This window comes from Nuphar pumila, chromosome 8 (assembly GCF_984573655.1).
Source record: "Nuphar pumila chromosome 8, dmNupPumi1.hap1.1, whole genome shotgun sequence".
In the NCBI taxonomy this organism is placed as follows: domain Eukaryota; kingdom Viridiplantae; phylum Streptophyta; class Magnoliopsida; order Nymphaeales; family Nymphaeaceae; genus Nuphar; species Nuphar pumila.
This window is the reverse complement of record NC_143256.1, coordinates 18725094-18738247: the sequence shown is the minus strand read 5'-3', so window position 1 is coordinate 18738247 and position 13154 is coordinate 18725094. Positions and strand designations below refer to the sequence as shown.

Genomic DNA, 13154 nt, shown 5'->3' with positions numbered 1-13154 from the left:
AGTTTGATTCTTTTGAGATCACCATGACCCTAGAAGATGTGCCACAAATTACAGGTCTTAAGTGCCATAGAATTGTTGTCCTAGCATGAGATTCAAACTATAATGCAAGGGACAAGTGCACGACCCTTCTAGGAATGTCGATGGAGGATTGGGGTCAATGTATTTTTGGTGAAAGCAATTTCACATTAATGAAAGTTTCTTCTTTTCGTAATAAATGGGAAGGCCGGTCTGCTACATGTGCATCTGAAAGAGCTGACCAAGAGTTGCGCAGCTTCCTTCTTTATTTTTTTGGACTTACTCTATTTTCGGATTTGTCTGGTTCGAGGTTAAGTTACCTGTGGCTGCAGTTCTTGAAAGACTTTGATGAAGTAGACAACTATGCATGGGGTGCTACTATTCTTGCATTCTTATGCAGTCAACTTTACCGTGTGAGTAAGGGTACAAAAACCGTCGAAGGGTTTTAGCCATTTGTTAAGGTAATTATTTATTACATATTTGGTAGTTATAGACTAATGTCGTTGAAGGTTATAGTCTTACTAATATATTATTTTTGTAGGCCTGAGCATGAGAGCATATTGTCGCCTTTTGTCCTCAGTGTGGCCCTGCGATTTATGGTTTTTCCAAGATCGACCGATAGGCTACAATAAATGTCAAGGAGGATAATGCTAAGGTAAATGGTTTAAAATCGTTTATAATCGTTTCAGCATTTATCATTCATTAGTATAAATTGTTGAAATGTTTAGCATTCTTAAGTAATCATCGCTGCAAGAATTTGTCTTCGTTAGTACAAATCATTATCGCATTAGCATTTAGCATTCATATATTTGGAAGAAAATTTATATATTTAGAAGGAAATTTGTATATTTAAGAGAAAAATATCATATATATAAGAGGAAATTCATATGTTTAGAAGGAAATTTACATATTTAGGATGAAATTCGCATATTCACATATTTTTTGCAGAATAATTTTTGTTCTCAAATCTTTATTTCTCATATCCGAAGTTGAAAACCTATATTTTTATAATAGTTGGAAAGCGGAAACACAAGACTGTAACTTTTATGTTTTTAGTCAGAACCGAAAAGCCCTTTAGGGTTCCCCTTTCTCAGTTTCAAAATCAGAACAGAAATATATTCTGCAGACTGAAACAACCAAACAATCTATCTTCTAGTGGATATTTTTCTCCAACCTTTCATCAGATTAAGGTGATCTTGGTGGTGTTGGAAAGCTAAGGCCTCAATCTGTCTCTTTTCTTTTTATTATTTTTTTGGATTTTTGATGCAGGTGGGCAGAAAATAATATAGAATAATCTGGATAAACACAATCACACCTATTCATCTCTTATTTTAGGAATCATGTCAGGGTTGTTTCTCAATGCTTGTTCATTGTTTTTTAGCGAATTAGGAATCGTTGAAAATGTGTTTTGTCAAGTTTCTTTGGTTTTTTATGTATTTTTCAAAAATCCTTCATTTTCTAAGTAAAAAATTAATGGCAAATTCTAACACATATCTTAAATGCAATACTTTGACACATATTTAGAAAAAAAATCACATATGTAGGAGAAAATCACATATTTAGGAGGAAATTCATATATTTGAGAGAAAATTCACATATTTTAAATAAAATTTGCATATTTTTTGCATGACAGTCTTTGTTCTCTGATATGTATCTCTCTGATATGATGTTGAAAATTTACATTTTTATAGTTGTTGAAAATGAGATACATGCATGTAACTTTCTTGTTTTGTGTAACAACTAAAAACCCCTTTAGGATTCTCGTTTTTGAGTTCTAAAACTGAAACAAAAACATGCTCTGCAGACTAGAATAACCAAACAGTCTATCTTTCAAAGGATATTTCTCCCCAACCACTCATTAGATTAAGGTGATCTTTATGGTATTGGAAAGTTAATGCCTCGATTTGTCTTTGTCCCTTTTGTTGTTTTTTCAGATTTCTACTGCAGGTGGTCATTAGCATAGAATAATAAGGATAACCACAGTCGTGCCTTTTCATCTCCTGTTTAGAAATGTTGTAAGGGTTGTATCTCAACATTTGTTCACAATTTTTCAGCGAATTAGGTATCGTTGAAATGGTATTTATGTCTAATTTCTTTGTTCTTTTGTGTGTGTTTTTGAAATCATTTATTTTTTAGGTAAAAAATCAGTGATAAGGTCTGTTATAAATCTTTGATGCAATACTTGGGAACATATTTGGGGGAAAATTTGCATATCTGAAAGAAAACCACTCATGCAAAGGTTAAAATGGTCTTTTTAATGACAGATATTTGCAATTTTGGACATCAAACAAATTTTTGAAAATTATAAGGTTTTTCGTGAAATGCATCATTTTTGTCGTACAATACTTATGATAATTTTTCATACTTTTATTATCTCCCTTTCTGCCCCTCTTAAAACATATTGGCATCAATGCACTCTTAAAAAGTGTTTGCCATGTAGAACATTTGTCGGTCGAACAAGCAAAGCGACAAATGTTCTGGATATAAGAATCTTGAGTGAGAGACAAATGTTTTGGACTTTTGCATCCCCTCAATTAAATTGAGCACAGAACACACATGATAGGTGAATCAAATGCGGGACAACACCTCAGCAGGGAGTGTGGTGTCCCTCCAAGAGATTCTTCGGTGAATCAAACACCCCCTTAACATGATTGCACATCCACAAAATCATTTTTCGAGTTGCTGGTCCATAATAATTCTACATCCACACACAAGGGCTAGTACCAAGATCTAATCAGTCACCAGCAAGGCACAATCTAATCGGTCAAACCCACCATTAGGTGTAAAAAAACTAATAAAAATATGTAAGTGTGCACAAGTCTCTTTGAGTTTGAGATTAAAGGAGCAGCTAACAACCATGACTATATGACACTAGCCAATCACACGACAGCATTGCATGGCGCCCACAACTACAAAGTTTAGACCCCACGTGAAATGTTGTCATGTGTTTGCCTGTGTCAAATAGCCATGGCACTTAGCCATTCTTTGAAATACTGCTCTAACAACTTATGAAATTGGGATCCTCAAAGGATTTTTAGCTTGACCCCCTTGCCAAAAAGCCTTGCATTTTTGGCAGTTTTGAAGATTTTAGATCCACGGATTTGAGATCTCTCATTTTAGTAATTGGAGGATTTGGCATGAGTTACCAATGGGGCTCGGCGTGGTTGGTAAGAGCTATCAGTGTACGTCTCCTTGTGGTGGGATGTTGCAGGTTAAAAAACCTTAGTGGTACATTGAACAATAACTGGTGGGGTTATGCCTAACCCCATCTTGCCTTTCTAAAAAAAAGGATTTGGCATCTGTCGAATTTGACTTCAATCCAGAGATCTGTAACAAACCAAACTCATCCCTATTGAAAAGTGGATTTTTTTTTTATAATTGTGGAAACTCTACCCAGAGATCCGGAGCCTTACAGATATAACACAATCCAAACCACAAGGGATCTTACATTAACCCAACAATCGACTAATTAACTTTATTCATCAATAATTAAAGTTTAAGAACATAATCAAATAAATGTCCTTAATTATAGAGCCACACTGTCCCAAACAAAATATCAGAAAGTAGTCATGAAGCCTCATAAGCCCCATATAGTACATGTCCTCATCATTGGGCTTCAGGACCTATGAAAAACATAAAGAGCACAGGGTCAAAATTAAAGATCCTGTGTACGAATTTTTCTAAAGATACAAATAGGCAAGAGAAGTATAAATCAATTCATATAACATTTTTAGAGGAACATGACTACAACTATCTCATAATCCAAACAACCAATCATGCATTTAATAACAATTAGCATGCAACAACAATATCTCACATGAAATGAAAATAGGTAAAGGTGCATAAACTAATTTCAGAATAGTAAATATGCATGATATCAATGCACATGCATGAATAGCTTACTAAATTCTTGTCAGAGTTTTCTTTTGTATGCATGTCGCTATTAAATGTACACAATTTTAGTTTCACTTTTCATTAAAACCTGCGGATATGAAAAAATGGGCACAACAATTCCCGAAGTTCAAGATATCCTAATTATAGCTTAACACATAATTTGTGTTTTATTAATGGGTTTCAGATTTGGCCCTCGACCGATATCAAAAATCAATGTCATACATCAGAACATTAGAAATCAACATTTAATGTCGGAACACCAGGAAAATCAACATCTACTGATATCACTTTCTTGGTATAACAATAATAACTATGTCTGCACACCACCCTCAGGCAAAGTGACAGAAACTCCCTAAATCGTGGCTGAGAGGTGAACCACCATATCATATTTAGGAGCACAATTGCACACAGAGTTTTAGTATCCTTACGGTTCTCCAAAACCGCCATCTAGGATTCCCATAATGTAAAAGGAACATTCAAGAAGAAACATTAATTACACTATTTTATCTTTTTTATCTTTTATCAAAAGACATTCTTTTCAAAAGATTTATTTTACAAATCAACATGCAAAATACAACATGTGACCTTGGCCCGTTACAAAATTTAACAGTGCAATTAATTCAGAAATCAATAGTTTCAAATGGATTTTTGCAATGCATAGAATAAACTTAGAGCAACACCTGCTCATGGTCCACATGGCCTATAGTGGATCACATCTGACCACTGGTGCATCTTATGCAAAGTGAACATGTGATCACATAATTATCCAAACATGTTCACAAATGCACATTCATTCACACACAATACGAATGTGCATGAATAAACAATTTACATATGCATATGAACACATGCTTTCAATATACATTTTTATTTTCATGATTCATCTCATGCATAATATACAGACGTACACATGATCATGCTGATGCAACAACAATGTAATTTCAGAATTCACGTGTTCACTATATGCATATTTAAGCCAACACAAAACTCAAGTTCATGAGCATATGTAAACAACCACATCTTTACCAAATTCGAGTATGCTCGGGTTACCAATCAAAACATACTGAGCCTGAAGGTATGTTAATCATACACGGCATAACACTAAGACCTCTTTGGCAATCGGTTAGGCTTAGGCAAAACCATCACAGCCTCAACCGATAACCATATGCAGTCTCATATTAATTTCTCCACGTATGTGGTGTCTCTTTACGACACAACCATATAAAAATTTTGTGACATTTTTTGATACAAGAACAGTCACATAAAAGCATGCATAATCAGTGACATAACATATTTTTAGTAATATTCATAAGGCATGACAATCCTGTAAAAGTGTGCATAACAGTCATATAGAAGCACACATTATGTAACGTTTTATAAAGCATGAACAGTCTTATCATGACATACATGAACAGTCACATGATTATGTATTTAACCAGTCCGATAATTTGTCATGTAACCAACTGAAAATCAACTATATGACAGGCTGAAATTTTTGTTATGAAACAGGCCATAAACTGACTATATAATAGGTTGAAATTTTTATTATGTAACAGGCCATAAATTGGCTATATGACAGGCTGAAAATATGTCATATATCAGGCCAAGAATTCGGTAATGTACATGCAAAAAATCAACTATATAATAGGCCAAAAAAAATCAGACTTACTACAGTTCATGTGGCAGCAACAAAACAAGCCATATTCAATCTAACAGTGGCAGCATACCTGATCTTAACTTAGAGTTCAAGATGAAACTTTAAAGGTTGTTTTGATGCTGGCCTAAATGGCAGCATCAAACAAAGTTGGATATGGGTCCTAGACGATGATAATCGACTGGGCTAAAACCCACTGACATCAGCTCCATTTCATCATTTTTTTTGTTTGAGTCTATCCCAGCTGACTGCAGTCAGCTGGAGTGCAACACATGAGATCTGCTCAGCTGACTACAGTCCGTTGGGCTTGACAGGCTTAGAAACTGCTCAGCCGACTACAGTTGGCTGGGCATAACAGATTATAAAATATGATCAGCCAACTGTAGTTGGTTGGGCACAGAAGTGTTTGAATTATACTTAGTCGACAACAGTTGGTTGGGCATATTAGTGTCTCGTATTATTTTTTGAACCCTGCTCAGCTAACAACACTTGGACGGGCCTGTGTACTAGAGAAACTGCTCAGCCGACTTTTGTCAGCTAGGTTGTTCACAGTTCATAAAAAAAATGAAATAAATTTGAAAATCAATACTAAAACCATAATTTACGAAATTTGGGTTTTGGTGACATAATGTAAAACATGAACAGTCTTATATAATGCATTAAACAATTATATTAGTATGTTATATGACCAGTCTGAACACTTATCATGCCACAGGCCGAGAACTGATCATGTACAGACCAAGAACCAGCCATATAATAGACCAATATCTTAATCATGTAACAGACCAAAAATCTAGTTATGTAACATGCTGAAAATCTATCGCATAACAAGCCAAAAAAAAAAAAACAATCATTGACATCCGTAGATCCGGACCAAATTTGCACGTTTATGAGGCTTGTCAGATCTGTCCACCATTACAATAGGCAGATCTATCCACATTTGTCCATACACATGGTAGGACAGATTTATCCTTGTGAACAGTGGAACAAATCTAACTATATGCACCGAAAATCGAAACAGCATGCATAGGCTAAAAGAATAAAATTTATGAATGGTTATAATATATATATATATATATATATATATATATATATTATAACCATATATATATATATATATATAAAACTAATGTAATGTTATCTATCAATCTCTCTCTATATATATATACCTAGTAAAATCATATTCTCATTTTTTTCTTCTTTTTTCATTCCACCAAAAACATTACATAAACCTCATCTGTGCTATTTCTCTGCATTTGAATCAAGAAGGAAGCTTGTACCTTTTTTTGAAGCTCAAAAGAGACCAGGAGAAAGATCGAATGATCGGAGAGAAAAAGAGCCTTCTCCTTCTTCTTTTCTTCTTATTTTTTCTTCTCTTTCTTTCTCTCCCACGGTTTCTCTCTCTCTCTCTTTGTTTCTTCTTTCTTTCTTTTTCAAGTTTTATATCAGAGGGGGCCTCTAGAGGGTGACGCCCCTCTAGGGCTTCCTCACATGGACAGGGGATAGAATTTTCCATATGGGATTCTATCTCCAACCTCCTTTCCTAATCTTTCTAGATTTTTTTTGTTGACTTTTCCAACTCCTTCCTCTTTCTAATTACTTACTTTTTTTTTAAAGCAACCAAAGGGGCTCTTATAGAGACTCCACTATTTGGTAACTACCATATCTAACTGAAATTTCAAATTAATTAATTTTTAATAGTTAATTAATTAATTAATAATTAATAATTAATAATTATTCAAAAAATCTAGAGGGTGTCTTATCCCTCTAGGAGTCTTTTTAACCTTAAATTTTCTTAAATTAAACCTTTATACTAAATTTAAAGCTTTGATTTCGTTGGACCTAGATTTTGGATCTGAATTTGGATCCAAGATCCAAATCCATATTCAATATTCATATGGATCTTGAATTGAATCAGATCCTAATTAATATAGGTCTTCGACTGAGTCTAGATCTATATTAACTTGGATCATGCGGATCGGATCTAGTCTGATCCAACCCGAACCCGATCCTATCGAGATGGGCACTTTTTTAAAAAATGTAATTTTTGGGCGAACTATAGTTCGAATTCAGGAAAATAAAATATCATTGAATTCAATATTTCAAGGTGCATCCAATGATGTATAACTTGAATTTTGCCTCCAATTTTCACATGAATTTAACTCAATTTTTGCTTAAATTTTACTTGATTTTAAAGGTAAAAAATAAAAGTTTTTATCATATCTTGTTTAGCTCGTTCAGGTCTTGTCAATGAGACTTGAGCCAAACCCAAACTCAATTGACACCACCTAAAATTGAGGATTTATCAATTTTTCTGCAACACAACCAAAATCTTTGAATTTGACTGTGTAAAAACACACGATATTACATCCCTACCTTCTTAAAAGAATTTCATTCACAAAATTAGAACGTACTGAATAGGTGTGGGTAGTGCTCATGCATATCAACCTTGGGCTCCCAAGTGCACTCGTCCAATCTGTGATGTTGCCAACACACCTTCACAAATAGAATCATCCTACTGTGCAGTGTCCTCTCCTGGCGATCCATAATTTTCATCAGCTTCTCCTATGTCATCAAGTCAGGTTGTACATCAACCGCCTCATAGTGGATCACATGTGAGGGGTCAGTCACATACTTCTTCAAGATCGAGACGTGAAAGACATTATGAATCTAAGAAAACTAAGGGAGAAGTGTCACACGGTATGCGGTCTACCCAACACTCTCAAGGATCTCTAAGGGTCCAACATATTGAGGACTCAACTTCCCCTTCTTCCCGAACCGGAAGACACTCTTCGTGGGCGAGATCTGTACAAACACGTGGTCACCCATGGCAAAGTTGAGCTTCCTACGCCGCTGATTGGCATAGCTCTTTTGCCTGCTTTGTGCTGCGACCAACCTCTGTCGGATCAACCGTACCTGGTCTGAGTAGTGCTTGATGGCCTCTGGTGACTCCACTGCTCTCACTCCAACCTTATTTCAGCACACTGGGGATCTACATGGTCTGCCATACAGAGCTTCGTATGAGGCCATACCAATGCTGGCAGGGTAACTATTGTTGTATGAAAACTCTACAAGCTTTACAGCCTATCTCACTCTCCTACCCAATCTAACGCGCATGCTCTAAGCATATTCTCTAGTGTTTGTATCATGCGCTTTGTCTGACCATCAGTTTGTGGGTGAAAAGTCATGTTGAACTTCAATGTGGCACCAAGGGCCTTCTACAACTGGTGCCAAAAACGAGACATAAAATGAGGGTATCGATCTGACATGATCGAATGTGACACCCCGTGAAGCCAGACTATCTCATCCACATAGAGGTCTGCTAGACTCTCCAAGCTTTGACTGATCCTGATCGGTAGAAAGTGGGCACTCTTCGTTAACATGTTCACTATCACCTAGATGGCATCGTGTTGACAATGGGTCCACGGCAACCCTATGATGAAGTCCATTAAGTTGTCATCCCACTTTCACTCTGGAATGTTTAATGACTGAGGAAGTCCACCAGGTCTCTAATGCTTGATCTTCACCTACTGGTAGGTAGACACCGAGACACAAACTCTGCTACGTCCTGCTTTATCTTGTTCCACCAATACATCCGTTGGAGGTCCTTGAACATCTTAGTAGAACTTGGGTGAACAAAATACCTCGACCGGTATGCCTCACTCATCAGCCCCTCCTGCAGTGCCTTTGGAACCCACCATCTGTCTTTGAACATGATGGTTTCATCCTCCTCACGACAAAACCATGCATCATGCTTATGGGCACTCATGCACAACCTCTCATACTCTAGATCGATTGACTGAAGCTCCTCAATGTGGTCTATAATCTTAGGTTACGCCTGCATCCCCGCATAAAGGATGCATCCAGAATCATCTGCAAATGGTTGTCATCTCACAAACTCTTTGATCATATCCCAAATATGCCCTATTAAGCTAAGTATCATGACTAAAGCCTTCTGCTAAGCGTGTCTGCCACTACATTTGCCTTACCAGGGTGGTAGGTGATGGAGAACTTGTAGTCCTTCAGGAACTCCAAACACTTGTGTTGCCTCAAATTAAAATCACATTGTGTGAATATGTACTTGAGGCTCTTATGATCAGAGAGGATCTCAAACTATTTCGCATACATGTAGTGACACAAGATCTTCAGTGCAAAGACAATTGCCGCTAACTCCAAGTCATACATGGGGTAATTCTTCTCATGCACCTTTAGTTGTCAAGAAGCGTACGTGATCACCTTTCTGTGCTGCATCAAGACACAGTCCAGTCCGGTCCCTGAAGCATCATTGTACACAATGAATCTACCTGTCCCAAAAGGTAAAGTTAATATTGGGGCCGTGGTCAACCTCCTCTTCAGCTTCTGAAAGCTCTCCTCACATCGAGGTGACCAAACCAACTTTATCTTCTTCTATAAAAGTCGAGTCATTGGAGCCACTATACGAGAGAAGTTCTCAATGAATTGACAGTAGTAGCTCACCAATCCCAAGAAACTCTTGATCTCTAAAATTGTCTTCGGTTGCTTCCAAGACAACATTGCCTCCACCTTGGCTGGATCGACCTCAATGCCCTTCTTAGAGATCACGTGGCTGAGAAACATCACCCTGTGGAGCCAAAACTCACACTTCAAGAACTTAACATAAAGTTGATGTTCTCTCAGTGTCTGCAACACAATCCACAGATGCTCTCAGTGCTCCTCCACGCTCTCAGAGTAGATAAGAATGCCATCGGTGAATATAATGACAAAAGAATCCAACCATAAACTGAAGACCCGATTCATCAGGTCCATGAATGTTGTAGGGGCATTGGTAAGTCTAAAAGACATCACCAAAAACTTATAGTCCCCGTATCTGGACCTGAATGTGGTCTTTAGAACATCCTCTGCCCTGATTCACAACTGATGGTACCCGAAACAAAGATCTATCTTACAGAACCAACTCCTTCTTCAACTCAACCAGCTCTGCAAGTGCCATGTGATACGGTATTCAGGAAACTGGTGTCATGCCAGGCATTAGCTCGATTGAGAACTTGATCTTCCTGTGAGGTAGCAAACCTGACAAGTCCTCGGGAAAGACGTTCAAAAACTCATGAACCGCGTCCAACTGCTCCAAATGTGTCACCTAACTGTCTGTCGCAGACACACTGGCCAAGAACACCATACAACCTTGCTTATGGTACTTGGAGATCTTCAATGTCGAGACAATCTTCACCTCGCTCGTTGATCAAATCGCCTAAAACACCAATACAGACAAATCAGGGCGCTCTAACGGAACCTCATTTCTCCAACACTAAAGAGTAGCATTGTATTTAGACAACCAGTCTATACCCAAAATGATATCATAGAAAGTCATGTTCAGTATGATCAGGTCAGCAAACAACTCATGCCCCTCGATGATCACTCAGACTGTAGGAAAATATTTTTCGCAAGAAGAAGATGTACCCATCGGAGACATCACGTAAAAAGCCTTCTCGAGGCTAGATGTAACAAGATCAAGCAAACTCGCAAAGGAGGAGGATATAAAGAATGGGTAGCACCCAAATCAAACATCACACGAGCATAGTGTTCAAAGACTACGAAAATACCTTCGAGCAGGTCATTTTGATTACCCTGTGTGGCAGTTGTTGCAGCGTACACTCTCCTGTTGGTCCTCTGTTGCGCCTATTGTTGAGGCCTATGTTGCTACTATTGTTGTCCTCCATGAGTCGTTGCCTTGTTCGGACAATAGATAACGATATGTTCGGGCTGTTGGCACTAGCAGCAGACTCCCTTAAAGAGTGGACAAGAGCCCTAATGATGACTCTTGTTGCACCTTTGACACATGAACAAAGTCTTCCCCTATTGCTTCCTCTGTTGGGGTCGACCCTTCTGATGCCCTTGTTGTGTCCTCTGCCTCTTTACCTTACCCCCTGCCACCCACAGGTGGGTTCTTCCTCGCTTCGCCACTGGTGATGCCCTGGTTACCCCCCACTCTTCTGTGATTCATCCTTGAACCTCTTCCACTCCTCATTCAAGATGGATGCAGACTTGATCACATCACTGAATATAGTAGGACAACTCGTCATCACACGAACCTGGAGTCCGTTTTTCAGCCCACGAACATACTTTGTTGCCCTTGCCTTATCATTAGTAAAAAGGTTCAAGTAGTAGCGCTCCAAACTCCTGAATTTGGTGGTATAGTTCACCAAACTCATGTTCCCCTGAACAAACCCAAAAAAATATTGCTACATACGTTCTCGTGCATAAGCAGGGAACTAAGCATCTAAGAAATTCTCATTGAAAGTCACTCAAGGAATTACCTCCACTCTGTCGTATTTCACTCATCACAGGGTGTCCCACAATTTCTTGGCATCACCCTTCAATTGGAACATGCCAAAATTAGTCTGCCTATCCTCAGGCACAGGCAGGATACAAAACGCCCTTTTAGTCTCCTCAACCCAACTCTCAGCTGCCTCTGGGTCGGCCTTCACTGAGAAGGTTGGAGATTCAACCTAAGAAACTTCTTGAACATCACCACGGTGGGGTTTGGAGTGACCTCGGCAAGATAGACACACATGATCTGTTGCGCCACCTGTGCCTGGACGTATGTGGTCACTATCGTTGTCAAGGTGTTCAGGGCATTCAACATGAAGTCCTTTTGCTCCTGTCAATCAGCGGGAGCACCAGAAGTCAAAGCTCGGGAGCGGGTATACATCTAAAACATGAAAAATAGTTAAAAAATTTGCACCCTTATCAAACCTACCCCCTTAGGATTGATCCCCTCAACAATCATAATTGCATATTCACATCAAATTCCTAATTCACATAAAAAGGAATTAAATTAAGCCATTCTCACAGTCTATCATATGAAATTTAAATAAATTGATATTAGTAAAAAAAAATACCAGGTAGCCCTTACTAGTGATGGAGACTGCTCTAGAATACAAGTCATGACTTTCTGATAAAATTTGGACATGGCTTGATTATCAAAAGAAAATTCTGGTACACAAAAATGATTAAAATATAATATTTTATGGTCGACTATGATACCAAACCTGTAGCGACCCCAACTCATCCCTATTGAAAAATAATTTTTTTTTAAAGGAATCAAAGGGACTCTTTTAGAGACTTCACTATTTGGTAACTACCATATATAACTAAAATTTAGAATTAATTAATAATTAATAATTAATAAATATCTAGAAAATTTCATAGAGTGCCTTATCCACCTTGGAGTCTTTTTAACCTTAAATTTCCTTAAATTAAACCTTTATACCGAATTGAAAGCTTTAATTTCGTTGGACCTAGATTTTAGATCTGGGTCCAGATCCAAGATGCAAATTCATATCCAATATTTATATGGATCTTGAACTGGATCAGATCCTAATTAATATGGGTTTTGGATTGAGTTCAGATCCATATTAACTTGGATCATACAGATTGGATTCAGTTTGATCCAATCTGGACCCGGTCCCATCGAGACAGACCCTTTTTTAAAAAATATGATTTTCGAGCAGACCATAGCCTGAGTTCAGAAAAATAAAATATAGTTGAATTCAACATTTTGAGGTATATCTAATGATGTATAACTTGAATTTAACCTGAATTTTGCTCAAAT

At 37.6% G+C, this 13154-nt stretch overlaps 1 protein-coding gene and 1 pseudogene across 2 annotated transcripts in view; both read right to left on the bottom strand.

Annotated features, from left to right (window-relative positions):
* Window positions 1-8272: 8272 nt before the first annotated feature.
* Window positions 8273-9332, bottom strand: LOC149829712 (uncharacterized). Its single transcript, XM_090015273.1, has 2 exons — window positions 9095-9332; window positions 8273-8517 (listed from the first exon to the last, which is right to left on the bottom strand). Exons 1-2 carry the CDS (start codon window positions 9330-9332, stop codon window positions 8273-8275), a joined length of 483 nt encoding a protein of 160 aa, XP_089871399.1.
* Window positions 9333-9508: 176 nt separating this feature from the next.
* LOC149829711 (actin-interacting protein 1-2-like) overlaps window positions 9509-13154 on the bottom strand; it is a 50927-nt pseudogene continuing 47281 nt past the window's right edge. The window contains exons 5-9 of the transcript XR_016433533.1: window positions 12129-12200; window positions 11885-12021; window positions 11522-11719; window positions 10100-10163; window positions 9509-9676 (exon numbers count right to left, since the gene is read on the bottom strand). The product of XR_016433533.1 is annotated as an actin-interacting protein 1-2-like (transcript). The remainder of the gene's footprint in view (window positions 9677-10099; window positions 10164-11521; window positions 11720-11884; window positions 12022-12128; window positions 12201-13154) is intronic.